This window comes from Empidonax traillii, unplaced genomic scaffold (assembly GCF_003031625.1).
Source record: "Empidonax traillii isolate 1590-97213 ecotype Southwest subspecies unplaced genomic scaffold, ASM303162v1 scaffold1221:size261454, whole genome shotgun sequence".
Lineage (NCBI taxonomy): Eukaryota > Metazoa > Chordata > Aves > Passeriformes > Tyrannidae > Empidonax > Empidonax traillii.
The window spans coordinates 79,434-106,059 of NW_020956414.1; the positions used below are offsets into that span (position 1 = coordinate 79,434).

The window sequence follows — 26,626 nt, forward strand, 5'->3', positions numbered from 1 at the left end:
AGGAGGGTTTGGATGATCCTCTGGGGCACAGGGGGTGACTCTTGGGGATGGGCCTTTGCAGGGCCAGGAGATGGACTGGATGATCCCTGTGAGTCCCTTCCAACTCAGCAGATTCTGTGATTCTGTGAATTATATCAGAGGCCGTAATAAGGAAAAAGCCAACATACCTCCACCGTTCTTGCCACAAAGGTACGGAAATCTCCACACATTCCCTAAGCCAATGGCATAACCTACACAGGACATAAGAAAGTCAAATTTCCCTTTCCAAGTGTCTCGGTCTGGAAGGTCCGCCTTCTTCTTCTGCACTTTTACTACCAAGGTCTTAGGCTTGTCGTTGGTGATGGAGGCGTCGACTTCCGTGGAGATCTGTCCGTCCGCCACTTTGGTTCCGTTGGTGGCCATGTCTCTGGGCTTGGCGGGCGAGGCTCTGGCGGCGGCCGGGCGGGAGATCTCAGCACCAGTCCACGTGGACAGCAGCTTTGCGGCTCGTGGTGACCCCCCCGGGCAGCGACAGCGTCAGCAGGAAAAAGAAATAAACCGATCCCACGGCCTCAACCCGCGGCGAGCTGGGACAGAGTCCTCTACCGGCGTCCGGGCTGCTCTGCAAGACACGAGGTCACAGCGCTCAGCTTCGCTTGGACTTTGGGCAACTCCAACACACACATAGCCAACCAACACGTATCTAAGCTCTGTGGGCTCTGAAGTGAGCAGGCACGGACGGAAAACAGAACCACCAGCACATTTTTTGATGGCTGTGGCGTTTTGTTTTATACCTCACTGGGTTTGGAGGTGGGGGGAGATGAAAAAAAAAAAACGATGATAGGAAGGTGGAAATAAAAGATATGGCTTGTTATTTCTCTCAGGACCATCTGCAGACCCATTTATCAGTGCTCACATTTGCTCAGCTGCTGTGCTGCAACAGGCATGACCTACATTACAGTGCCAGGTGAGTGTCAGTGTTTTCTCCTCTGTGGCAGGAAAGAACATGCCACCCACGGAGATCCAGGTCCTCCCGTTCTGGATAAGTTGGTTGATACAAGAGGTGATCAGTGGTCACGCAAAATTCAAGTGTGAATTTCTCTGACGCCTTGTTGGCATCTTTAGGGAATTCTGTTCTGTGTGCTCCTGAAAACTTCACGTGTGACCAAGAGGGGTTGCACCAATGTGTGAACTCATCCGTTTCACTGTAAGAGAAGAGTGTAGCCATCAGTAGCTCCACTCCACCTCCTACCTTCACTTCCCAGGGCCAAGGAGTGCCCCACTTTGGGTCCCAGCACAGACAAAGGCAGTGGCACCAGCTCGCTGTCAGCAGGGCCTCTTGCACTGGATGTGTTCCTTCGGTAGGTCTTGGTTCTGCCCTTTGTGTGGCCACAAAATTAAGTATTTTATTAGAAATCGTTAGCCACAGAATTTTTGTGGTTTAGACAAAGCATTTTAAAGGGAGAGTGCTGGCCATGGAACTCAAGGATGTTAGTGAGGTTGGAAGTTCTCAAGAGAAAGAGCAGAGTTTGTCGTTTCTTGGGAAGATTCTTTACAGGTAAGAATTTTGATAATAACAGAGATGGTTGCTTGCACCTTGAAGAGCTGGATAAAAAGTGATAAAGAAGACAAAACAGATCCACAAGACTGGGTTTAGGTCTTGAACCAGTCCCAGAAGGCAGGAAACTGCACCAGATCCAAGGAGTCAAGAGAAGACCAGAGCAAGAAAGACACTGATGCCTGGCACCAGGGATAACTTTACAACCTCCAAAGCAATATGAAAGGGGCCTGTGGTGGGTTGAAAATGGGCTGGAACAGGTGAGTTGATCCTTGAATCTGTAATCAGAGAGTTGTATAAAGTTACAAAACCTGTGGGAATCCATTTATATCTTTTGGGATTTTTTCTGATGCACTCTTGCGCTGAAATAAATGTGTCTGCTTTTTAGCTTTCTATACTCTAAACGAGTCTGGAGAGTTTCTTGCCCAACTTTTCAGCATCAACTGGCACTCCAGATGGGATGAGCAGCTTCTGAACATCAAAGGATTTGTGGGGTGTGGATCTTTCCAAGCAAAGTTAGGCAGGGTTTGTTCTTATTGACTCTGTAGGATGCAAGGCAGAATCAACACAGTCCCCCTAAAATAATCTCCATGACCCAGCTATTACTTTTTTCCCCTATGGATCTCTTATGAGTCTACAGAGAAAAAAAATAGCAGTTGCCTCCTTTAATAGTGGCTTAATAGGGAATTTAAAAACTTCACTTATCTAAACACCTTTCTCTAAAATGCTCCCAAAGAATTAAACAGTAAAGCAGAAAAAGCCACAGGACTTAATCCAGGTAATGATGTCAAGCTTTACATGTGGTTATAATTAGCTGTTCTTAAAAGACAAATGTTTCACTAAGTTTCAAGCACAGTAAGATGACGGGCTGCAGTGATCACTCCCCAGTTCTGTTTTCTGACCGTGGTTGCCTTCTTGCAGCCTTTCAGAAAACACTGCCATGTACATTTTCAAAATCTAAATAAAGGAAAAATCAAGGAAGTAAATATGCATTATGAAAAAGGAGCTGGGATATTTCAGTCAACTCCGAAATGTGTGTGGCCCCCACAAACTTTGGCAGCTCCGCTTCAGCTTGAAAAAAACCCAATGAGACAATGCTTTTACATGTCTACTGTGAGCCCATTCACAATCAATTTACTGTCTAGTTCCTCTTAATAACTCCTTTTACCCAGTCCCTCCTCAAACTAGAGATGCCACACATGAAACACTTGCTAATGTCAAGCTGCATCTTTTGGCAACCAGTGTTACCAACACTGATCACGAGGCCAGGCAAAAATCAACAGTAATTTTAATTACAGATTTGTGCAAAGGAAGATGGAGATTATTAGCCACTCTCTTCTAACTGTTAAGAAGACATTAAAAAAAAACATGTAAAGGCTGTGCTTTCCTTCAACTTCTCATTTCAGATCTTTGCATGATTATAATGCTTATTATAAGGCCACATCCAACAATAAAAAAAAAAAGGTTTCAGTTGGAAGCTTAAGAAGAATCACCTGTAGGTTTGCTGGGGTGAGGAGAGAACAAGGATTGTGCTTGGAACCTTCCTCTCTGTTCCACTTCAAGATGGCACTCAAGGAGGGAAAATCCATGTATTTGCTTTCACATCCTCACAAGCCCTTGCGTGTGCAGAGATCTCCCCTTCATAAAACGGTGGAACCAGTTTTCTGTGTTTTGCTGCAGGCCTGTCCAAATTTGTGTGCCAATAACCACCATTTCTGGCCGTGGTTAGCAGTCTGAGAGCTTCAGGCAATGCATTTCCTGAGTCAGGAGGAAATGTGGATTATTGTGTGGGCAAAAGACGGCTCCTGTTCTTCCAGGTATGGATTGAAAGCACCTTGAAACTTGGACCTCTCCATCTGCAGGGGGGTTGCAGCAGCCAGCTCCAGGGGTGCACAAACAGATGTGCAGTTTGCCAGCACCATCTACTGATGAACACCCAGAACTGAAAGTGGTTCTTTCCAGCCAATGCAGCCTCCACCAGGGTGTCCTAGTACTTTTACAAACAGTCCTGTACTAGATTAGATTTGTTGCTGTTGTAATTTACATTTGGACTGTGCTTTATCATCAGCAGAGCTTCCAAGTCCTGGAAGAGGCTGAGTCTGTTGTGGATGAGTTGAAAAAAACCACCAAAATGACATAAATTCCCCCTCAAATAAACCAACACTACATGGAGATACATATATATATATATATATATATATGTATATCTCTTGTTTGGCTCATAGTGAGGGAGAAATTCATCCTCACAGCTGGCACTGCAGGATCTGTGCTGGATCTGAGAACTGAACAACCAAACCAAGAGGAACATGGGTTGAGTAATGAGGAGCCTGCCCTTACTGATCCAGCCCTCTCAGGCTCTGGAGAGTTCTGGGTGTGCACTAAAGCCTCTGCTGAATGCAGTGGGTAATTTAGTCCAGTGCAAGACCCCATGAGAAAGACAAACAAGTGGGTTAGTTAGAAAATCCTCATGAATAATGAAGCAAAGAACCTGGGGGAGGAAGGAGCCCAGACTCATTTCAGGCTGAAACTTCACAAGACACCCCAGCACATCAGTGTCAAGGGTGAGGGGACACTGGCAGGCAGCTGGAGTTGTTTATATGAAAAGAAAGTAGTTCAAACAATCCCACGTGGAGGTGTGCTTAACTGTGTCACACAGCACAACCTTGGGCAAACACCCCATTACACATACCACAAGTATCTAAAACGTCAACAGTGGCACAACCAGAGACTCAGCAGAGGCTCCTTTTGAGAGGATGGAGGTGGGGACTGACCAATTTCCACCTGTCCTGCCCTACCACTGCTGGTGGCATTATTCCACCTGGAAACCAAGCTGGAGGTCTCACTGGTACTGGGATCAGTGCACAGTTGGCTGTGCATGTAAGGGTAAAGCAGCAAAATAGCATCAAACAGTGAAAAAATATTTCAGTTCCATAGTTCTGAAAGGGGACATTTTTCCACGTTATGAAAAAGAATTTTCCACGAGCCTAACAAATAACAGTAATAAATTACAACAACAGAAGTAGAGCCTAACCTCCAATCCACGCTCCTGATGTACAGCAGTACTTTAAACACCATGACTTATGTACAGCAGTCTAGAAGGACTGGCAATGCAGCAGTGAAGATACTCGGTACACGCTCTCTAATCAGATTAGGCAATATCCCACAGCACTGGCATTTAAATTTAAAATTGCTCTGACATGGAATGGGACAGAAAGACACTTATGTAAGCTCTGTGGGCAAAGCCTGGGCAAAATGGAATCCAAACTGCAGTTGTCAGCCCGCAGAGCAGGTACGACACTGGCTGTGCAGCGCTGGCTCTGTGGGAAGGAGATGGAGGGATCTATTCAATAAGTCGGTCTTTGCTCCCCCGGTTCCCTCCACGCCAGCACCGAGAGCGTTAGGAAGGGCACAGCAGTTTCCCACCACATTCCTCAGGGCACAATAGAGCTTCCTTGACTTCGGTCACTAAGGGCTGCTCAGCCAAGAGCAGAAAGCCCTCCAAATCAGGGGCTTGGATCCCGCGTGGTTGTCCCGCAGCACCACCACATGAGGGAAGAATGGCTGGAGAGAGCCAAGCACACATAGCACCCAAGGTAATCAGCACTGCCAGGGAAACTGCAACAAAGAGAGTGCCTCTTAAGAAAAGCATTTTCTCTCTCTCCTGGACCGCATAAAAGTGGATTTGAGGAGTTCAGAACTGGCTGCATGAAAGGAAAGCGAGCGGCAATATTGCTATCATCTTTCACAAGTTTTCATGCTTGTGGCAGCATGTAATAGATAAATCTCTATTTGCACACTACCAGCTCTACAAACTTTTCTTTCCACGATCAGATCAGTAACTGGGACAGCAGAAGGAAATGCATCAGCTGAACTCTTCAGACTGGAGTGCCTGAAGTAGGATGTGGAAAGTGATTTTTAACATATCCATAGAAAAGTTAGTGCTGAGAAAAGTAGAACACTTCACTTAGAGAATTTGTGGATGCCCAAAACTTCTGAAGAGTAGGGACCTGACACCCACTTCTGAAAATCCCAGATTTTTTGTTTCAAAGACACCTTTAAGACAACACCCCCCAAAATTCCTAACTATACACATTTATGGAACAATCACGTACTTTGCTGGGAACTGCAGGATCAAACCTGGGAAAACGTTCTCATTTCTGGCACAGCTTTTTAATCCAGCTGTTCTGACAGGAAAGGTGTCAGAACCCAAAGAATAGACCCCTGACACACCTTGGCCCCAAGTCCTGCAAAAAGGAACCTAACAGGGCAGGGCAGGGGTGGGCTTGAAGGAGGGTTCAATGTCACAGGCAAAAATACTGATGATTGGTGACCAAGCTAATATTCATCAGTAGTAGGCATGTTTTGAGCAGCAGAGAAAGCCCATCTCAGTTATTTCTCTACTATCCAAAAAGGCAATAGTTCCAAGGCATCTTTGCCCTTCTCCACACAGGACACAATAAAAATAGGAAAAGCTCAAATTCGAGGTAGGTGCCACATGACAGAAAGGAGACACTGGACCAGGTTGGACAAATTTTGCCATTCCAATAAGAATTATAGCCTATTCCACTGGATGATTGTGCTTAAGATTTATTCATTGTTTCATTTAGCATATGTAGACATGCCGAATCTCTTAACCAATTTCAACAGTGGAACACAGTTCAAGCAGGATGGCAGAACTGAGCTCTGTCCTGTAAACATTTTTGCAAACAAATTTTGCATTGATGTGGAGAACATGCTCCCACCTGAGTCCAGACCCTCAGTGTGAACTGGTGATCCAAAGAATAACATGAGAAGGACAGGAAAGGAGTTTCTGGGTCAGTATGAAAGCCTGGCAGGTTTCATATATTGCCAGCTTTTCTGGTCTTTGTAACCAGCCTTTCCCATGGAGAAGGCATTACATGAGATCACATCCTTCCCAGGATTATGGGGGCACTTCCTCTCTAACCTGGTCTCCAAATCCTCCCAAAAGCAGTTTAGCCAGGCAGCTGCCAAAACCAAAACGAGTCCTGGACTTGGAGCAAGGGGCCAGTTTTAAGGTCACGACAGAAAATGAGCTGAAACAAATCCAATTGCACCTCGGCAGCAGCTGGAGCCTCACTTCTGCCACGGCAGGGGTTGAGACACCTGCTGAGCTGCTGGTGCTACCGAGGGCCAGGTCACTGAGGAGGCAGTTCCTAATGCAATTGCCTTGGTGGGGAGCTTGAGGCCAGAGGGTTGTGTGTCAGGCAGGGGGAAAGTTGCACTTTCTGAATATCAACTTTTCCAAGAAAAAAGCCACTGGGATGGGGAGACAGAGACTGTATCAAGCAACTGGGGAGATAAAAGCCTGAAAAGTAACAGCAAAATAGCCAATGTTTTGGGAGAGGGGTAGGGGAAATAGAGAAATGTGTTGGGAGATTATAGAACTATTGCAAAATTATTTACATTGGAAAAGGCCTTTGAGACCATCATGCTTCTCCTTAACCCAGCATTGCCAAGCCCACCACTAACCCATGTGCCCAAGAGCCACATCTACATGTATTTTAAATCCCTCCAGGGGTGGTGACTCAGACATTGCCCTGGGCAGCCTCTTCTGATGCTCGAGAAACCTTCCAGTTCAGAAATTTTTCCTGATATCCAATCTAAGCCTCTCCTGGTGCAATCTGAGGCTGTCCCCCCTATGCCTTGTTTCCTAGGGACAGAGCCTGACCCCCACCTGGTTCCACCCTCCTGTCAGGGAGTTGTAGAGAGTGAGAAGGTCCCCCCTGAGCCTGCTTGGAGTGAGGGGCCCAAAACTGAACCCAGGATTGGAGGTGCCTCAGCAGTGCCAGGTGCTCTTGGCATTTTCACCCACCTGGGCACGCTCTGGCTCATGTTCAGCTGCTGCTGACCAGCATCTCCAGGTCCTTTCCTGCCAGACATCTTTCCTTCAGGCTCCAAGACGTGGCGTGAAAACTCATCTGCTTGCTCCCAGTTCTTAGCTACCCTTAAGGAAACAAATTTTCTCTCAAGCTGAACAGCAGAGTCTGCATGTGAGGGAAAGAAACAAAATAGTTCCCTAAAAATAGTCTTGCCTCCCCTTAAAGTGCACCAGCATTTCTATAGCACTCATCCATCTCTCATGGGATGCATTAATTGCCACAAGAATCCAAAGAAGTTATTAGGATGGCCATGGCTTGAAGACAGTCACATCACCACCAAGAAGGAAAACCACAACTGCTTCGTGGTTTTCCCATCTTCATGTGCAAGAATAATTCGTCTCTTCAAAAAATAAAGATGAAAACCACAAGCCACACAACATTACCCGAACTGTTCTTATTTCTGTGCCAAACAGAGATTCCTGATTTGATACCTGTGCAATTTCGAGGCCAAACCACAAGCATTTACTCCCCAAGTCCAGCTTCAGTTCAGTAATGAGATTTACATCCATCTTCTGCAGAGCACAGAAATTCATTCTTGATATGAGGGATACGAAGGTCTAACCTGCAGAAAGAGCTTGTCTCTCATACAATGTTGGTATCAGGGTGTATTATGGTCAGACTCTTAAATAAATATTTATCTCCCAATCCTCAAAAAAAACCCCCCTTTCATATCTCTTTTTAAAGAATTTACTAGCAAATGTATACCTGTGCAGTTAGAAGGGATTCTGTATTTATTCAGAAAAATCCACAATAAAATAATAAAAAAAGAGAGATAAACAACAAAGAAATTCAAGGTGCAGAATCATGAAAAGTGCTGGTCACATAGCAAGGTTATTTTTGAAAACCAATGAATTTTGCTCTTCTTGCTAACATCAGAGTAAGGACACAGCAAAACACACCTGTACCACAAATGTGAATTATCCTGACAATCTTGGGAGTCTTCTTGAAGCCCATTCCAAACACTGCGATATTTTCTTATAAGCACGGAATGATTTTCCCACCTGGACCCTGCGAAATCTTTGTTTAAAACAGACAATAGATGATGGAGGGGAGATACAAGGAGAGAGACGCTTTTTCCACTTATTCTGGAATTATATCAAGACTGAGTAGGTGACAGTCAGTCTGTTACAAGGCATTTATACTGACTAACAGCACTTCCCAATCAATCCCAGAAACTTCAGCAAGGCTGTGGGTAGTCATACACTATTTTGAGTATATTCTTGCTCAGCTCACGTTGGCACAATCTGCCCCTACTACTCTACATTTACACCTCACAAAATTTTGGGCCAAGCTTCGAACAGATGTCTGGCAATTTACAACAGAACCAAATGGCTCTTACAGCACGGGGTACCTGCTTGCTTTGGGGATTCCTACCTTATGGAATGGTGTTTTCTTTGCTGTTTCCATTGTTGTATTTCTTTGGAAATTTCTATCATTAGCTTCTGGACTGATAACTGCAATAAAGCATCATCATTACTATCTACTGTAACGACACATTCACATCTAGCTTCCTCATAGTTAATAAGATGTGCTTTAGAGAAGCAAAGGCAGCATTCCCATATTTATTTGTACTCTTGGCTACTGGTTGTAACCCCATCCATCTGAAGTTTTACGGAGCAGGGTAATAACAAGAGCTACTGCTGCATAAAAATGCTTTTCTCCCATTTTTCTTTGCATTATTTGGGTGTCAGACTTTAGTCCTAATTAGCGTTAATAAGCATCTGTGTTTTGCAAAGAGAGAGAAAGCCCACACGGGTTTTCAGCATAGAAAATGTAACTGCCAGGGAACGTGGGGAGGCTCACAAAAAGGTCATGACTGCTGACAGTCAGCATTCAGGTTGATGCTACAGCAGGTTCCAGATGCCCAGGAAACACCAGCTGCCATAACAGGCCCATCTTGGCCACAGAAACGAGCCAAATACAAGTTTGCAGTGGATTTGCTGTCCCGTGCTGAACCCACAGAAACCAATCCTGGGTCTGACTTACAGGTGCTGCCACTCACCTGATTTGCTTCCCTTACACACCCTTTCTGCCATCCTCCCCTCTCCCCTCTGCCTGGGGGGGACACAAGGGTGGTAATAAACAGCCTGCCCCTCCACTTTTCCCCCCTGGCCCCTGTTTTGAAGCTTTATTTGGTGTTGGTGGAACAGCTGCCCCGGGAGTTTCTGCCTCAGCCAGAGCAGATCCAAGGAGCTGCTGCAGGCAGGAGCTGGGCAGTTCTGACTTCCTGCCTTGGGGGCATTGAGCTTCTGCTGGCTCAGACCAGTCCTTGGAGACACACCAATGCAGGAAGCCAGGACAGAAAAAGGGAGCAGCAAGTGCTCAGAAAGGCAAAGTAATTTGCCCAAGCACTAGGCTGGTGCAGAATTTAGAGCAGAGCTCCTTTGCGTGCCAGTGCAATCCCCTAACCTTCAATAGTAATATTGCTACACTTTTCTCTTTTTGTACATGCCTCTCTTTATTTCCAGCATGTACAAATGACTAACTATGAAAGAGTTTTATGCCTCGTGGAAGCAAATAAAGGCACATAAAGGCTCCAGCAAAGATTACGGTCTCTCTCTACCCAAGGAAAAGTAAAAAAAAAATAGTGTAAGAAACTGGAAGTACTGTTTGGTACCTAATTTTTACCAGTCTGCTAAGTTGCATGCTATTTCTCTTCCCAAAGAAGAGAATGCCCTGATATGCCATGGGCAGATTTGCTGTCAGCTTTCCCCTAGGGAAAAGGGAGGGAGAAGGTGGCCCTGCTGACCCCAAACTGGCCTACCAGACCCCTTAGCCACAGTCAGGCCTGGGCAGTCAGCACATCAGGGTTACTAGCAGTGTTAGAAACCTATGAAAACTGGCACACTGACTAATTTACTGGGAGCTGCTATTTCCCTGAAGTAAAACATTTCCTTTGGTGAAAACACAACATGAAAACATGATGTCAGACACTCTGCCTTCCTTCGGCACGTGCTGCTCGAGTCTCCTGGGATCTAGGTTTGTTGGAGGTCTTGTCAGCATCTCCCATCTGTTACTGTGTCATTTTTATTCTCTAAGTGTTATTGTTTTGGGCAAGATGGGGTAGAACTATGTTGATCCACTGGTCAGAATACATCAGGAAGAGCATCGTTCCAGTCTGAACTTCCCATATTTAAAGCAGGCACTGACTGTGGATCACCAGCCTGTGAATGACTCCTGTTTTGTATCACTCCCTACACTGCACCACTACACAGAACTCACTGTTGAAGGGGGAGCAGCAGCCAAGGCAACACTATCCATTTAGATCTGTATGTCCTCACCAAGCTTTCAAAACCAAAACTCAGAGAATCTGAACCAAACACCCAGAATTTCACCAGATGCTCAGTGTTCCTCAACCTGTAATGTCACATGTAATTCCCAGTAGTCAATCAGGCCAAATTTAGACCAGATATTGCCTCAAAGTTGATCTTCAACCTGAAAAGTCTGCTGTCAGCTCACACTGGTTGAAACAGCTCATCTTCACCATTGGGGACATGGGGGTCGGAGAGAGAAATATCAGTGTTTACAGTGCTTTTTATTAGCCTTAAAAAAAAATGACACAAGTTTCAATGTCATGTGCCAGTATGAAGCCAAAAGGACTAGAAAAACGATTTCTGTAAAATGATGCTGAAGAAAAATTAAAGCCACAGAGTTTCAAAAATGTTAATAAAAAACAACAGTGTTTGGGCCACAAAAATACAGCATTTTTGTGGGCCATGCAAAACCACAGCTGAATGTCTCCCTTGTACTCCTCCTGCCATTTCCAGTGCTTCTGATTTTGGGGGTATTTGAGTTTCTCTTAAATCTATGCCCACAAAGTGCCACAGCCAAGTTCTTTTTCGCGGGATGACATCTCGGCATATCTGAGATCAGATTTTCTCTGTGTGACTGGGCAAGTCACTTTTTATGACATCCAGAGCCAGGAAAACGCTGTCTAAAGCTTAGAGACCCACCCAACAGACAGGACCCACAAAGATCCACACATCAGATTCAGGGCTAGAAATTCATTTTGACAAACAGAGAGCTCTTTTTCCACTCTTTTTCCGAGGCTGGGTATGTCACCTTCCTGCAAATCAAGCTTCCTTCAATTCCTACCACTTTATTGCAATTTATTCCCCTCTCCCCCCACCAACTCCCACCAAAGCCCTTATCCAATTCTAGCCTAACACAGGCCTGCACTTGCCCAAGCCTGGTGGAGAGCAGTCAGCTATGGCAGATGCTCTGTTTCCTGGCTTACAAGCCTTTGGACTGACAACAGCAGCTGCCAACGCTGCTAATTCCAAGTGATTCTAATTTTGGTGCTGCCTCTACATTTTAGCTCGTGGCTTATTTTAAATAGCCCCATTTTCTGAATAAGAAAAGACTTTACATTTGTGATTCCTACATGCAGTTATCATATGCTGCAAACCAAACAAAAAAAGGCTGCAGGCACACGCACATGTTAATGCAGTTAAGACTCTTGGCAGAAGAAACTGGAAGAAACAGACCATTTTGGAGGGGGTGTAGAAGAGAGAAGAAAAGCCCTGAATCTGAGGTTACCCTTTTCAGATACAGCTCCAAGCTAAAGCCACTTTTTCTATCTGTTCTATTTTCTTTGATCCTCAAACTTTAATCCAAACCTTCAAGTCGAAATGGGATTTCATTCCGAACTAAGAGCAGTTTAAATGGAAACAAGAAATTCTCCCCTTTCCCCTCCTGCCAAATCATGAATTTGAAGCTGCAATATCAAGGTGCCTGGCAAATCTGTAAAACTTCCTGGCTTGAAGTGATAAGGACAAACAATCAGGGAACTCACTCTGAAGGTGGGAGATAAATAGAACAATTTGCTTTCATTTCAGTAAAAAAAAAAAAAAAAAAAAAAAAAAAAAAAAAAAAAAAAAAAAAAAAAAAAAAAAAAAAAAAAAAGGAAATGAAGGAAATGTAACAAAAATAAATAAATAAATAAAAGAGCTCAAGATAAATTTGAGCATTTTGCAAGAGGTCACAGCAGGAAAACCAGTCACTGCCGGTTTTAAGTGATGGCTCAATTGCATTACAATACCAGCACGGCAAGGTTTCACGCCTGTCCCAAATGATTTCCAGCCCACATTAAAAGCCTGTCTCAAGACAAGCAGCGGGGTCACAGCGTGTTCTGAAACAGTGGCATCACTCTGAACAGAACACAAGTGCATTTAGGGTATTCTGGAGCTGTAGATCCCAGCCCCAGTTCCTGTAACAACTCAGCAGCAACTCAGATCAACTCTCTGCCACTAATTGTCCTTTAGGAGGTGCAAACGTTCTCTTAGGTTCTCCATACACTCATGGTAGCAAATATTCTATTTCTACTTGTATCTGGACTTGCCAAGGTACCAGACCTGGGGTTCTGGCTGCAGCCTACATACATTTCCTGTGCATCTGCCCGGTGTGGCAGGCCCTGAGTAAGGGAACTTGGGATCCCTTGCTCCAGAGAAGTCATATCTGCATGGCTGGCACTTCATTTATAAGACTAAAAGTATAGTTGGGTGCTTTTTACCTTCTGACTACAGTGATGATTTTAAATAGCTTGTAGCATAGGTTCATTTTGAATATATTGAAGTATTGTACAAAGATTTCCAGTATGAACGATGTGCACTGTAAACCAGTCTCTAAAATTTTGGTTTTGCCCATCCTTAGCTTTCTACCTACTTAGAAGCTTCAAAGCTTTCTGCTTTGGTCAAAAGAAACAAATTGAACAACCTCCTCAGGCACCCCCTGTACAGCCACTAATAACTCCCCTTGTTTGGGACCATTACACATTGTAACTCTCACACAAAGTCTGTAATTTCAAATATAAGAGAAAACACCCACCTTACTTACTGCAGGATAAACACAGCCTAACAGTTCTCTGCCTCAGGAAAGAACTGATTTGTGGTTTTTCTTTTTTTTTTTTTATCATTTTCAGTGAACTTACCAGAAGATATCCACGTACCAACAGTGACATTGCTCGTAACTGGAAGCCAGTTTGGAAGGTTCATGAAGCCAGATAACACCAAATGGTGGTTCCTGTCATGAATCAAAGCCTGCTGCTTTTATCAAACAGAAAAAATAAGACACCATCTGGTGAACATCAAGGTTTCAAGGAGAACTCAAGACAATGTGGAACCAAAGGTTAATGCTGCAACCTGAAAAGCACAGTCGTTCGTCCCCTCAAATTCTAGTTCTTGACAGTCCTGGAAGACCTGTCAGGGATACTGACGTCACACTGGCCCAGTACTTTACTGGGGTAATTAGGCTGATCAGGAGACCAGATCAACAAGCAGAAGAGGTAGAAAAGCTGCAAGTGTCAGATAAAATACATCATTTGGTAAGTGCTTGACAAGGGCCAGACAAATGTTTTGAGAGACAGCAGAGGTGCTTGAGAAACCTTGTCAGTGATGAGTCAGGTCTTGTCAAAAAGAAAGTGTTAAAACTTCACTTTCAAGCCATTGACTATTTCCCTTCTAAGAAGGCAGATGTTCATTCAAAGGCAGAAATTTAATTATTTACTTTAAAACACTGCAAGGCAGTATTCTTTAAGCACAAGGGCATATTTTTCAGTATAAAGTCCAAGCTCAAAGTCTTAGAAGGCAAACCCCTTCCTCAAGGAGGCAAAGAGAGTTACCTTCTCCTCACACCATTTCTTGGAATAATAACCCCCCTGAGCAACAATATAATACTTGGGAGGTGTGTTTTTTTATTCCCCTGGAGAAGATTAGGTTAAGCTTGCCCATTTTTAAAGGTACACGGGTCATCAGGAAGAAGTTTAAAAAGGAAAAATGTGGTTTTATATTAGGTCAGAGTGCACACATCTCTTGCCTTGTTCTCGAAATGGATGAGCCAGCACCAATCTGCAGGAGGGACAGCTTTATTTTCATCTGTCTGACCTGATACGGCCCATCAGGAAACATTTTTTCCAGATCCACACTTGGGGATTTGCACATTCATACTGATACCACTTTTATCTCATTTCACTGTGTAGAAAAAAAAACCACCAAAAACAAACCACAAAAACCATCCCAGTTATTTAGTTATATCAGATAAAACCTTATTTATGCAGCAAATAATTTGGCATGGCTTTTTTTTTTGGTTGGTTTTTTCCTTTTTGGAAACTGCTTTTTCTCCCCCTCAGACTTTTACAGCCTTCCAATTTCAAGGTTTGTGGCACTTGCCAGGGGTGAAGGAATCTAATTTGCTAATTCAATCATCATTTGCAAACTTATGACTGTAAGCGTGTATAAAACCAACATTAAAACATCTGAAACACCAGCTTTGTTGATGAATTCGTTCTCAGAGTAAATAAAAGCACCTTTCAACTAAAGCATTTAAAGCCTGTGCATATTTCTGGTTCAAGATTACGTCTCTTCCAGGACAATAGCTCTATTATTAATGAAATCAGCAGTAATAAAAACACAGCTCAAACCTCTTCCCCAAGCTGGACTGCTTCAAGAACTCCCAGCTTTTGGTTTAAGGCAGCAATCCCTCAAGCCCCTCCTCACAACAGGATCCATCCAATAAGCCATCCGCTTCTCACCAGTGGATTCTGCTCCACAGTCGCCCAAGAAAACACATTTTTGAGTGTTTCTCTTCGAAATTACCCAAGCCCCCTGAATTCCAACACAGACAAGTCCTTTTATGGTCATACGTGGGTGAGATGTGTTCATACGGGAAATGAACATGAAACAAAAAACCCGGTTAGACTCAACATCAGCAAGTCTGTAGCACTCAGTTCTCTGTTTTAACGCTGCTTTGGATCAGATCTATAATTCATATTTAAGCCAATATCAGCAAAAAAATCAGCTTCTTAAGAGCATCTGGAAATAGCAGTCTTAACCACCTGTAAAATGGGCCTGTCACCAAACTGTGCCCTGATCCAGCAGGGAGGGTCTTCACTGGAAAAAGCCATGTGTACACCCACTCTAGAGCACATTTCTGGCATCCAAGCACGACAAATGACCCCTAATTTCAATGTGTCCAAATTAGAGTATTGTGCCAGAATTTCTCAAGTGGAGATCTGGGAAAAATGTCCTCAGGCAATCACAGATGCAATAATACTCTGCCTTAATTTATTTGAGAAAACAGCCTGAAAATTAGGGCAGTCTTTTTTTTTTTTTTTTTTTTTTTTTTTTTTAACCAGTCAAGAAAATATGTCTTCTCAGCTGCTTGTGGATAACAGATGAGGAATTTTATTCATCTGCAGGCTTCCAGTCTCCCAGTGTTGCTTAGACTGGATTAGCATGTCGTTCCTCTGTTGCCACACCACAGTACAGGTTCTACTCCACACTTCTCCCTTCAAAGGTTTCGCTTAATCCTACCACAGGGGCTCTTCAGGATCGATGCATTTTGCTTCAATTAGTATCTCAGTACTGCCCAGGCAACCCTTCAAAGCAGGAGCAGGTTTCTAGGTAAATACATGGAACAGATCTTAGAAAAACGTGTATTATGAGACTGGAACAAATTAGGGAGATATTGATTTTGCATGATGCCTGTGAGTTCTCTCACCAGCAACAGCTCCCTCCTGCTAGAATGTTACATGTAGCAGCTTTCAAATGTCAAAAATCAATACAGGACCATTTGTCTATTTTACAGCAAACACAAACGGAGACTCAGAAAGGTGAAATGGTCACAACCAGCTAAGAGGAACTGATTGACCTGGAATTGGAGCCTAATCCTCCTCATGGAGACCACATCTCGCTCTATAGCACAAAGATTTCCTCATCACTCATTGCCTGGAATAAAGTGGTAAACATGCCAAAGTGCAACCTCTTCCCCTACAGAGGTCAGCGGGGCAGCCTGTGATGGACCACCTTCAAGTTTTCAAAGGTCACTATGAGCTGAAAAAGAAGAGCTTACATAATGCCTGTCCTCTTCCCCTCTCAAAATCAGATCCTCTCTGCAATTTGCAGCGTCCAAGAGATTCATCTCACCAATTCCCACATACTGGAGTGAACACTTCAGTAGTGAATGGGATATCCAGACCCTTGGAGAGACTTCAGCACCTGAAGTCTGACCATCTGTGCTGTAAACAACTTCCCTCTTCACCTGTGGAGTTTGATCAAAAGAGGGGCAGGACAGTAAATAAACTAAACCCCAAACCAGTGTGCAGTAGAGGCTTTACAGAGGATAAACCTGGAAGAATCCTAAAGGACAAATCCAGCTAATCTGAGCTCCAGAAGAGGTTTCAAACGCAAAGCAGGCAGAATCTCCATTTATTATCAACCGTTACAATTGTAATTTCTGCTTTTCTACCACTTATTTAATTATTAGCTAATTGAAAGTGCTTCAGAGTAGACTGGAGGCAGGATGGTACCACTCCAAACCTCTTCACCGTGGATAAGCACAGACAAAGAAAACCCAGAGTGCTGGTGGTAAAGATTCCACACGTCACACGAGAAATCAGCATGAGCTACAGCAAGTGTTTTTCTACATAAGCAAAGCAGTCCAGCACCAAGGCAGTCAGGAAGGCCCTGAAAATGCCAGCTCAGCTACTGCACACAGCCCGGTTGAATAAGCTCATCAGCTTCCCCACTGTAGCATATCTAGTACCCGAGCTAATTTGCTGAGCTCGTTTGATTTGCTTGGCTGTGTTGGCACTGGTAATTTCGACACCATTTGCATCGCCACAGCGTGTGGCTCCTGTTGCCCTCAATTAATATTTGTCAGTTTATCGTCGCAGGGCCACAGTTTACAACACTTCAGTGACACAACGGGGTGGTACCCGGCTGAAAGATGACATTAATGCAGTGAGCAGAAGGAAAAGTAACCTTCCCAACCTGCGTTCCTGGAGCAGGCAAAGACCAACCCTCCCACCTTTGCTTGGTGAGATCTGAGGTTGGTGGCAGTGACATCGCTGTGCCCATTCGCCAATCTCCTCACTGTCCAAAACCTCACTTTTGCATTTCTGCTTTGGCTCCTGCCTGCCCTACTGAGAAGTGACAGTGAGGGAGAAAGGGGGAAAGAGAGTTTACTCTGCTAAAGGCAAAGTGAAACACTCCTCTAGTCTCACAAGCTGTGATTATATACCGTGGTTTTTATCTAAATCTCCCAAGTCCATCTTGTGTTTCATCCTGCTTCAAGTATCTGAAACTTCTCTGAATTACTCTTCTCCTAAGAGCAGGCTGCCTTTCCAAGCAGTATTCAGATAAAGAAAAAGATATATGAATATTTTTCTTCTCCTTTCTGTCCCTTACATCATGTAGGAACAGCACGTTATTGGATGATTACTGAACCAGCTCCTGCAGGACCAAAGATTATGGTGACCACCACCACAGTGTCTCACTGATAGCAACTACCATGATATAATATTTGAGCAATTAAACCCCTCAAAACCTAAAAATCCCAGTCTATTCTTAATCCCTAAGCAGACTGCTTGCTTTTTTGTTGAATATTTAGCTCCTGGGTTGATTTTGACTGTACTACATAAGCTGGACAAGTATTCCACGCATTTTGTCCCTCTTCTTAAATTTCTCATTTAAGACCATCATAGTGGGACCCACTTGTTTCAAAAATATTACTCAGACCCATAAGTAGGAACCCTTTGTTGCCACCTCATAAGACGTCAGATAGCCCCAATGCTTTCTCATTGCATTATAAAACTAAACAAGCAATGCTAAAAAAACAAGTAAATTTTCTGCTCAGAATAGGCTTTATATTTAACCCACAATTATATTAAGTGTGGCATAAAAGTGAATGCACTGCTGTAATTACACACACAAAAAAGGCTACTTGGAACCTGAAATAACTGTATTGTTTCATTGCCTCACTGCTTTAGAATATTTCCTTTTAAGAACAACACCTATCCTCAGACCAGCGAAAATTTTAAAGGTGACAGGATCTCTCTGAGTCCTGAATATCCCTCAAAAAATTGCACTTTCAGGTCCTACAAAGCCAAGAACAGCTTAACTGCCTGCAATTGCAATTCCAGCCACTGCAAATCATATACAGATCTCCCATGAAAGCATTAAAGAGCTAAGACTTAATTAGCATCCCTGATTAAATAGCAATTCGTACAGCCATTATATTTTCCAGCCAGGGAGGGCAGTTCTCTGAAGCGGCAGCGAGGGAAAAAAAACACACACATGCCTCCTTCTCCCAGCCAAATAATTCACCACCACCCCCTTTCTTCAAGCTTTCTCATGGGAAATGTTCATTATTTATGATGCAAAGGCTGCTGCCAGACACGCTTTGAACACTCTTAGGCAAACTTGACCTATCTGAGAGATCACAGACCTCGGCAGGGATCGTGGCAGTGGCAAAAACATAAAGAGGCTCAGAGAGAGAGCAAGGCCAACACAGAGCGTGAACAGACTCCCACAGGCAGTCCCGTTTCAACAGCCTGCAGCACTGAGGGAGGGAAACGGGGCTTCCTCACGGCAGAGGAACCCCACATTGCTGATAAAAGTCCCAAGAACAAGTCTTTCTGAAGCTCAGTCTTCCCTGCTGCCACTTCACCCTTCTGAAACACTCTTCCACAGGAGAAGATTAACTCCTTCTTGGGACAGCTGGGATTGCAGTTTTTCACACCCCTCCCCTTGCTGTTTGGGCATCCTGAAGCGATGGAAGAAAGTGAGCAATAGCAATGCTGAGAGGCAGAGCACAGATCCATAGAGACATTCCCCCTGTGTTTGGCCAGGACAGCCACTGGAGCTGCCAGAGGTGTCCATACTAAGAGCCTGTGTTTTGTGCTGTAGGAAATCCCTTCATTTCCAAATCTCCAGTGCCTGCATGTGGTTATTTACCTACTGGTTCTGTTCAGAAGGTGCCACCTTGCCCCTGTTTCTTGCTGGACTTGGGAAGATCTCCAGACAAGGAGGAGCAGCATCTGAGCTTGGCAGTAGATAATGTAGAGACAACCACTTCTGTCCAGACAGCTCAGACTGGCTGTGCTCTCCCAGGCTGGAAGGATCATGCCAGGCCCTTGTGAAGCCTGAGAACATGCTTGTTTTGTGATGCCACGCCAAGCAGGAAAAATTTACAAGCAGCAGTGATGAGACAACAACAACAACAACAACAAAGAATTATTGAAAGGGAACAAAAGTAAACTACGAGTTCAGGTGCAATGACCATCAAAAGACAATGACATTTTACAAGGACTAGAGATATACACATGCAGGATTAGCAAACACAGACCCTCTACGATAGCACAGACTATCAGTTTTTAAATAATAAAGACGGGTGAAATTTGGCTTTTAATGAGAAGGCATAGGGTCAAGAACCGATTTGTAAGTGAAGTTCTGGATGCTACCTACATTGAGATTTTTATCTCCTAAATAGTGGAGAATTGTACTCCAGCAATATTCCTTCACTCATCCAAATGGGTAATCTTAGACAAGCGAAATAAGTCTGAAATGAGGATAAATAATCTGTCATATGACAAGGCTCAGTAAATTAGCTAGACAGACAGAACAATGATAAATGGGATATAAAAGAAGAGGGAGTTACTGTATTTAGTGTTTGAAATGTCATTTGGATGCTGCTCACTGGTAATGTGCCTTCTGGGGTTTGCCAAGTCCTGCTCCATTGGCCTTCAGAAAACCAGAGGTCAAATTTACATACAAAAATCTGAATACTCGCTCATATTTGAACATTCCCTACTTACTGGGGAAAAGAACATTATTCTTGACTAAACTTCCTGGAAAATACCCGTGCTTTGCAGCACAGCTCAGCAGCCCATCACATGCACTACACACTCCTGTGCTGCTTCTAGCACTCCCAGTCTCTGCCTCTCCCCCCATTTCACACACCTTTCTTTACAGAGCAGCACCCATTCTTAGAGAACTGAAGGGAACTGGGTTTTTTTATCATTCATCTCTTACAGTTATCACCTCCTAAATATCATACAGGCATCTGATATCAGTATTTAAAGCATTGCTCAGCACAAGCAGAGTTCATCTTTGGCTACCATTTCCCCAGGTGCAGTCAATGCCACTGGTTCCAGATGAGGAAGCAAACAACCAAGATTTTTTGGAAGAAAAAGTCCCAGAGGTCTCAAGGCTATCACTGAGCATCCAAAATAACTTATCCAGATGAGTCTGGAGCAGTTTCAGCTATTTGCACTGTAATACATGACTGCTCAGTTGAAGAAAGGAGACGGGAACACCATATGGTACCAATTACCTACGTCCTCCTGCAACCAATACTTCTCCTTTTCCCATACAATTTATCTGTGCTGCTTGGCAGCTCCACTGGCTCTCTCTCTTCTCCTGAGGAATAGCAGACACTGTTTATGTGCAAGGCAAATTATTTCTGCAACCATATTTTCACAATAAGCCCAGCCTTGTGTCCCATCCAAAAGGTAAGTGTTGTGATTTGTGACTGTGAAAGATGCCTTGGTGCTTCCTGAAAAGTAAGTCCAGAGTCTTGGCAAAATTTCAGCTTTGGTTATTGCATGCAGTCAACCTGTAGTAGCTTTTTTCTAACGAACAGCTGATGAATTCTGCCCCAGATGTGACTGGTAGCACATCCCAGATTCCAGGAAGCTGTTAAATCAAAGAACAAACTCAATAACGAGCAACGTAAGTATAAGCCTTATTTCTCATGGATCTGCTCTACAGGTATTCTTATACTCTTTCTCTCAGCTCCCAGAATTCCATCACAATAGTTGGACTCAAGTGTAACCACAGGATTAAATCTCTGAGGACAATTTCTCTTTGAAATGCTGGTCAGAGACCCAGAGAGAATACAAAAGGCACTTAAACCTCATTTTCCTCAGCCTACAGCAGCAACCTGGGAGTGTTTAGTTACTTCCCATTTAGATTTCCAATCCTTAGCTGAAAAGAAAGTCCCACAGGCACATGGGTAACAGTGCCAAATGCTGGCTTCTGACAAACAAATCTAAAGGGAAGAAGGTAAAAGTCCTATGTATTTGGAGTAATGAATTTGGACTAATTTCCCTTTCCACTGTTTTTGTAAGGTGCATTTTCACACTAAGGAGCAAAAGTAAAACCAAAAAATTGTTGATTTGCAAAATCCAATTGCTAAACAGCTTCTTTTAGGAAAAAAACCCAACAACCACTACAAATGAAAACTGCTAGAGAAAGCCCCACAAGTGACCGACATCTTTTTATCCTTGGGTTACGTGGTAGGTTCAATTTACTTCAAAGAATTTGCAGATTAGTTCAACATGCTGTGAAAAGCACTTTAAATGCCAAACCCAGCAGTGCCACCAGGTGCCATGTTTACTGCATGTCAATGGAATATCCTTGCTCACTTTATCAATTCCCATAAAAAGCCCCAAACACGTGGATTTTGCAGCCCAGCTCCACAAGCTCCCCCAAGATGTGAAGGGGAAGAGGTGTTCTGTGTTCTTGAACAGCTCATCACTTGTCACCACCCCCAGGCTGAACACTTGGACTGACAGGTACTCTGCAATTTCTCGAGGAGAGTGCTGGATGCTCAATAGCCCTCCTGAACTAATTTCTCTTACTTTTTAAAAACAGTTTTCTAGGCCATCTAGCTGGGAATGTCACCTTCCAAATGTGAAGCAAATAACTGCTGCATTCTCAAGCTCTGTAGCCAAGCATTACTTTAATGAACTATAGACAACAGTGATGGCACAGGCAAAGCATATTTTTTCAGAACTTAACAGTCGATGAGAACTACATATTTGAATGTAGTTCTGTGCTTTTTCTGCCTCTACACTAAAGTGGATAAGACTTGCTTTAAACTAGTAAGATTTAAACACAAGCTTGAAATTAAGGTGACACCCAGGAGGTTTAACAAAGCTCAGTAGCAGGAGGAAACCACTCATGAAAGCAAACAGGTATGGTTCCAAGAGAGACCTTACAATGGTTAGGAAATGGTTCCATTTGTTTGGGTGGGCTGAAAGTCCTTTTTTTTTTTTTTCCCCTCACTACAAATGCTACAATTAAAAAACAAAAAATAAAAAAAGGCTGAGATATTGTCAACCAGTTCAAGGCTTCACAGCAATTAAGTGAGAGAACTCAAGTAAGCACTGAACTTTTCTGTTTTCTGGAACTAGGGACAGTGACAGAAATATGCAAAAAATGATCTTACCTCAGTGATTTTTAAGGTAAAACAACACAAGAGATTATATTTGTGACCAACGTTCCTGGAAAAAATGCCAAGCCTAATGCAAGACCACAGCCCAGCAGCCCACCCTCACTGCAGAGCTCCCAGCTACAGGACTAGGGAATTCAGCAGAAAAATCCCTTCCAACCCCCCCTTCTTGTCCCTGGCACGTGGAGGGCAGGAGAAGGGAGGGGAGAAGTAGAGCAAGGCAGAACATCTCCTTACCTGCCACAGAGAATCCAATCCCGAGGCAGCTCTTCATTCACAAGAATAAAACTTTGTGACCAAACCACCACTCGTGAGCAGTGGGTTTGCAGGACTCGGTGCTGATGCTTTTTAAAATTACTTTCCTAATTTACCAATTAAAGGCAACTACACAGACAAATTTCCAGTGACTTGTTCACCCACCGAGGCAGGAACAAAGCTGTCCATGTTTCCCCATGGCAGCATTTGGCTTTAGGAAGGTTCCCTAAGCCTTTTGCTTTCCAGATTTCAAACTGGGAGCACCGTGGTCCCCAAAAGCTGCAGTGTTTTCAAAGGAGCTATCACTGTTCCTCGAGCTTCACTCCCACAAGTGCATCCATCCATCCATCCATCCATCCATCCATCCATCCATCCATCCATCCATCCACCCACCTCGTGAGCCCTTCCCCTCCCACCCAGAGCTTGAGTAAAGTTCCAAAAGGTTGGAAGCAAAATTCTGTTCCCATAACACAAGGCCTCAAAAGTCTCAGCTGAAGGAAGACAGTATCATCCCACAAATCTTCCAGGCTCAGAAACAGGAGGCTGAAGAAACAGAAGCTCTTTTTTTTTTTTTTTTGGGGGGGGGGGGGGGGGGGGGGAAATACAGACTTAACCTTGGAAGGGAAGCATTCAAAAGACTAAGAACTGTCCCAAAACAAACACTGACCTATATAATGTAATAGGGTTTGTTTACTGAGGCATGAGCAGATACTACTTCGCTGATTTAAGTGAATAGGCTCAGCGCCAAAGCTATCAATGGAATTATATCTGCTTATGCTGCTGGGAAGTTCTGCTCTTTGCACAGCATTCAGTGAGGTGTAAAATGAGGACTTAATGTTACTTGCTTGGACTCATTTCAAAAGCAATTGCTGCACCTGTTCATACCAAAGCACACAGTAAGTTCTCTTATTTTTACCAGAACTCGGTACCATAAAACCTGGGCTGAAATAACAAAGCCGTGTTTTGTGTTACTCCGCATTTCTTTATTCTTTACTGATCACCTCCTTTCTAAAATGCATTCGTTTTCCTAAAGGGAGAAGAATAAAAAAAATCTGTTTCTGCCTATAAGACAATGAGCAATTCCTTGCATCTGCTCTCCACAAGAACAGAAATTTTTCTGGTTTGCACAATATTGAATATGAGCAACACATCACAGCTCCCCTGGAGCTCTATCTTCCAAGTATTACCCAGGAAACAGGGACTTTTAAAGAATAGTTAACAAAGTTGATTCTATGTCCCTCTGAGTATGATAAAATAACAAGTGGCAAAATAAGCCAGATTTTTTTTTTTCCACAGAAAAATATCAGTTCTTATCTGCATAGCACAGATTGAGTGAAGAGTCCTCCCCTGTGATGTAGCTCTAAGCCAATCTAAAGCAGTCATAATGGACTTACTCCAAATATACTGCCAGACTGCAGGGATTGTGCAAACGGAGGCCTTGGCTCTGCTAAGCAGTGAATATCCTCATTTTCCACTGGGAGCTCATGCTACTTTGAAGGAAAAGGGTATTTGGCTAGATGGAGAGAATTTTAACAAACTAACAGCACACCACGTTACAAAGTTATTGCACTAAGGAGAGAAATCTTCATCTGCCTGTAGCTATAAAAAATTGCATTCAGTGAACAACTTGGAACAGGTAGAGAAAGGGAGCAATCCGAGTGACACATACATAACCTAATTTCCTAACATTTTTCTGTAAGCCAGTAAAATGCAGTCAAATGGCAAAAATCCCCTCCACACACAATGCACCTGTGTGGGGCCTGGCGACCTCCAGAGCTTCTCCCCAGTCTAAAACTTCCATGAGTGTGTACCCTGTGTTTTGCTGATGTCCACCACGCCGTGGAAGGTGGCACATCACTTGGAGACGGTGGGGAAGAAGTGTCAGACCCACGGACTGCAGTCTCTCTTGCTTCATCCCTCACACCAAGGCAGCTGCTGTGGATGAAGCTTTCCATCGAGGAAGGCAGAATAAATTCTCTTGCCTTTTCTAATTTTTTCTTTTTTTTTTGGTATGTGTGTTTCTGTTTGGGTTTTTTTTTTTTTTTTTGGTTGGTTGGTTGTTTGTTTTCGTTGGTGGGATTTTGTTTGGGTTGTTTGTTTGTTAATTTTTAATAGTTTTCAAATATTGTCTCCTTCCTGTGTGAACATTCACAGAAGTGCCTCCCAGTAGAGAGGCCACAGGTAGACAACCCCAGTTTTAGACTTCCATCATTCCCATCTTCAAGCCACATGACTTTTCCCGTGGCTGCCTGGTATTAAGGGAACACACCAACACAGGTACAAAACTCTCACAAAAACCTCACTCAGGGCAGGGCTGGCATATTATCTAAGAAGGCAAAAATTTTGACTTACTTGTCACCCTTCAGAAAGGCCAATGCTACACTGGACATTTTTATAGTCTGTTCTGTATTTTTTTTTCAGGTTTGTTCAGTAAAAAAGAAAGCTTGTGCAATGGCTATCAGCAAATCATCATCTGCCTCCATGAAAGACAGGGATGAAACTGAGGAAAGTTGTTTGTGGCTGTGGAAGCATTTGTGGGTATCAAGTGGGAAATTAAATAGCCAGAAAAAAACAACAACTATGGGAACGTTATTTTTTTTTAGAATTCCAATTCATTCACAATATTTGGGAATGTCAAATATTCCCATGTCACTAATAAAATGTTGATAAAATCACCCACTGCATTACATTAAATAGCATGGCTGAATTTTTCAAAGGAGACAAAAACACATATGTGTGCATTTCAGTGGCATTAGGTGTCTATCTTCCTTAAACTTCCAAGAAAAAAGAAAAAACATATGCTGAATGATTAATGTCTACTTTGGTTCTGAAATATTAGATTTAATTATGTTTTGGTCTAATGGCTGGTGCAGACTAGGAAAGGAAAGATGTAGATGGGGGCAGGAAAGGGATTTCATCTGCCAATCACATCCATAAATAGCACTACCATTTTTAAGATCCATTGGACCAAATCCTGAAGCCTTTTATTAGCAAAGAAATTCCCATTACCTGAGAACGTTCCACACAAGACAGCACTCCATACCTTGCATAATTCAGCTACTGCATACAAACTCCTATTTCTAACTCTTGAACTCCTCCAGAATTTGTTTTATCATGCACAACATCCTCCAGTGCATACAACAGCTCTTTTTTAAGGGCTTATCACAGCCAGATGACAAGGTGTCAGCTTTGAGCTACCCCTGACGATTCCCCCTCCCTGTAAAGATGCCAATCTGAGATTGCACAAGCGAAGGCTCCTTGGTGTTCTATCACATGTCAGCCGCTATAAACAACAGCCTGAAGGGCTCTTCCCCCCCTCCCTCCACCTCCTGTAAACAAAGGAAGTCTTTATTTCTGTAGTAGTAGATCTCCCAGGAAAACTGTGAATTTTGACTGCTACATGGCAGAGATAACTCCTGCTCCTGCTAAGCACAGCTCCCTAGAAATAAACCATGAAGCTGGAGACATTTATTTGCAAGACAGTTTAGACACCCTCGAACACAGCTCATTCAGTGTATTATGCATTTCAGGGTCCTCTGCACATCCAGCCAGTAATGGAATTTCACCTCTGATTTTAAGGCATCTGTCATCATTATACTCACAAAATATAGAGCCTTGCTTTAAATTGAATGGAGATTATTTTAGTTCTAGGACTGGAAATGTTTTGTGGAAGCAATACGTAGCTGGGACTGAATTAATATTATAAGAAAAATAAATAGAAGCAGCACGCTTTTGTGATACACATCCCAGAGAGAACAATAACCAATTCAGCTTTCCTGGTGAAAATAAGGACCCTCCCACACAAAAAGTCACAGCAGCCCAGCTGTCGCCCAGTCAATATTTTATGCTCCCCATAAGCATTTCTAAATGCACAGAACTGCATTGTCCACCACTGTAAGTGTATTAAGGCCAGTGGGGCTGT

At 43.4% G+C, this 26,626-nt stretch overlaps 1 protein-coding gene across 2 annotated transcripts in view; it reads right to left on the reverse strand.

The window, feature by feature from the left end:
* SLC6A1 (solute carrier family 6 member 1) overlaps positions 1 to 26,626 on the reverse strand; it is a 64,106-nt gene that overhangs the window by 18,101 nt on the left and 19,379 nt on the right. For both annotated transcript variants that reach the window (XM_027905912.1, XM_027905910.1), the window contains one exon: positions 168 to 601. In XM_027905912.1, coding sequence (XP_027761713.1) covers positions 168 to 402 — 235 coding nt within the window. In that variant the 5' untranslated portion in view covers positions 403 to 601. The remainder of the gene's footprint in view (positions 1 to 167; positions 602 to 26,626) is intronic.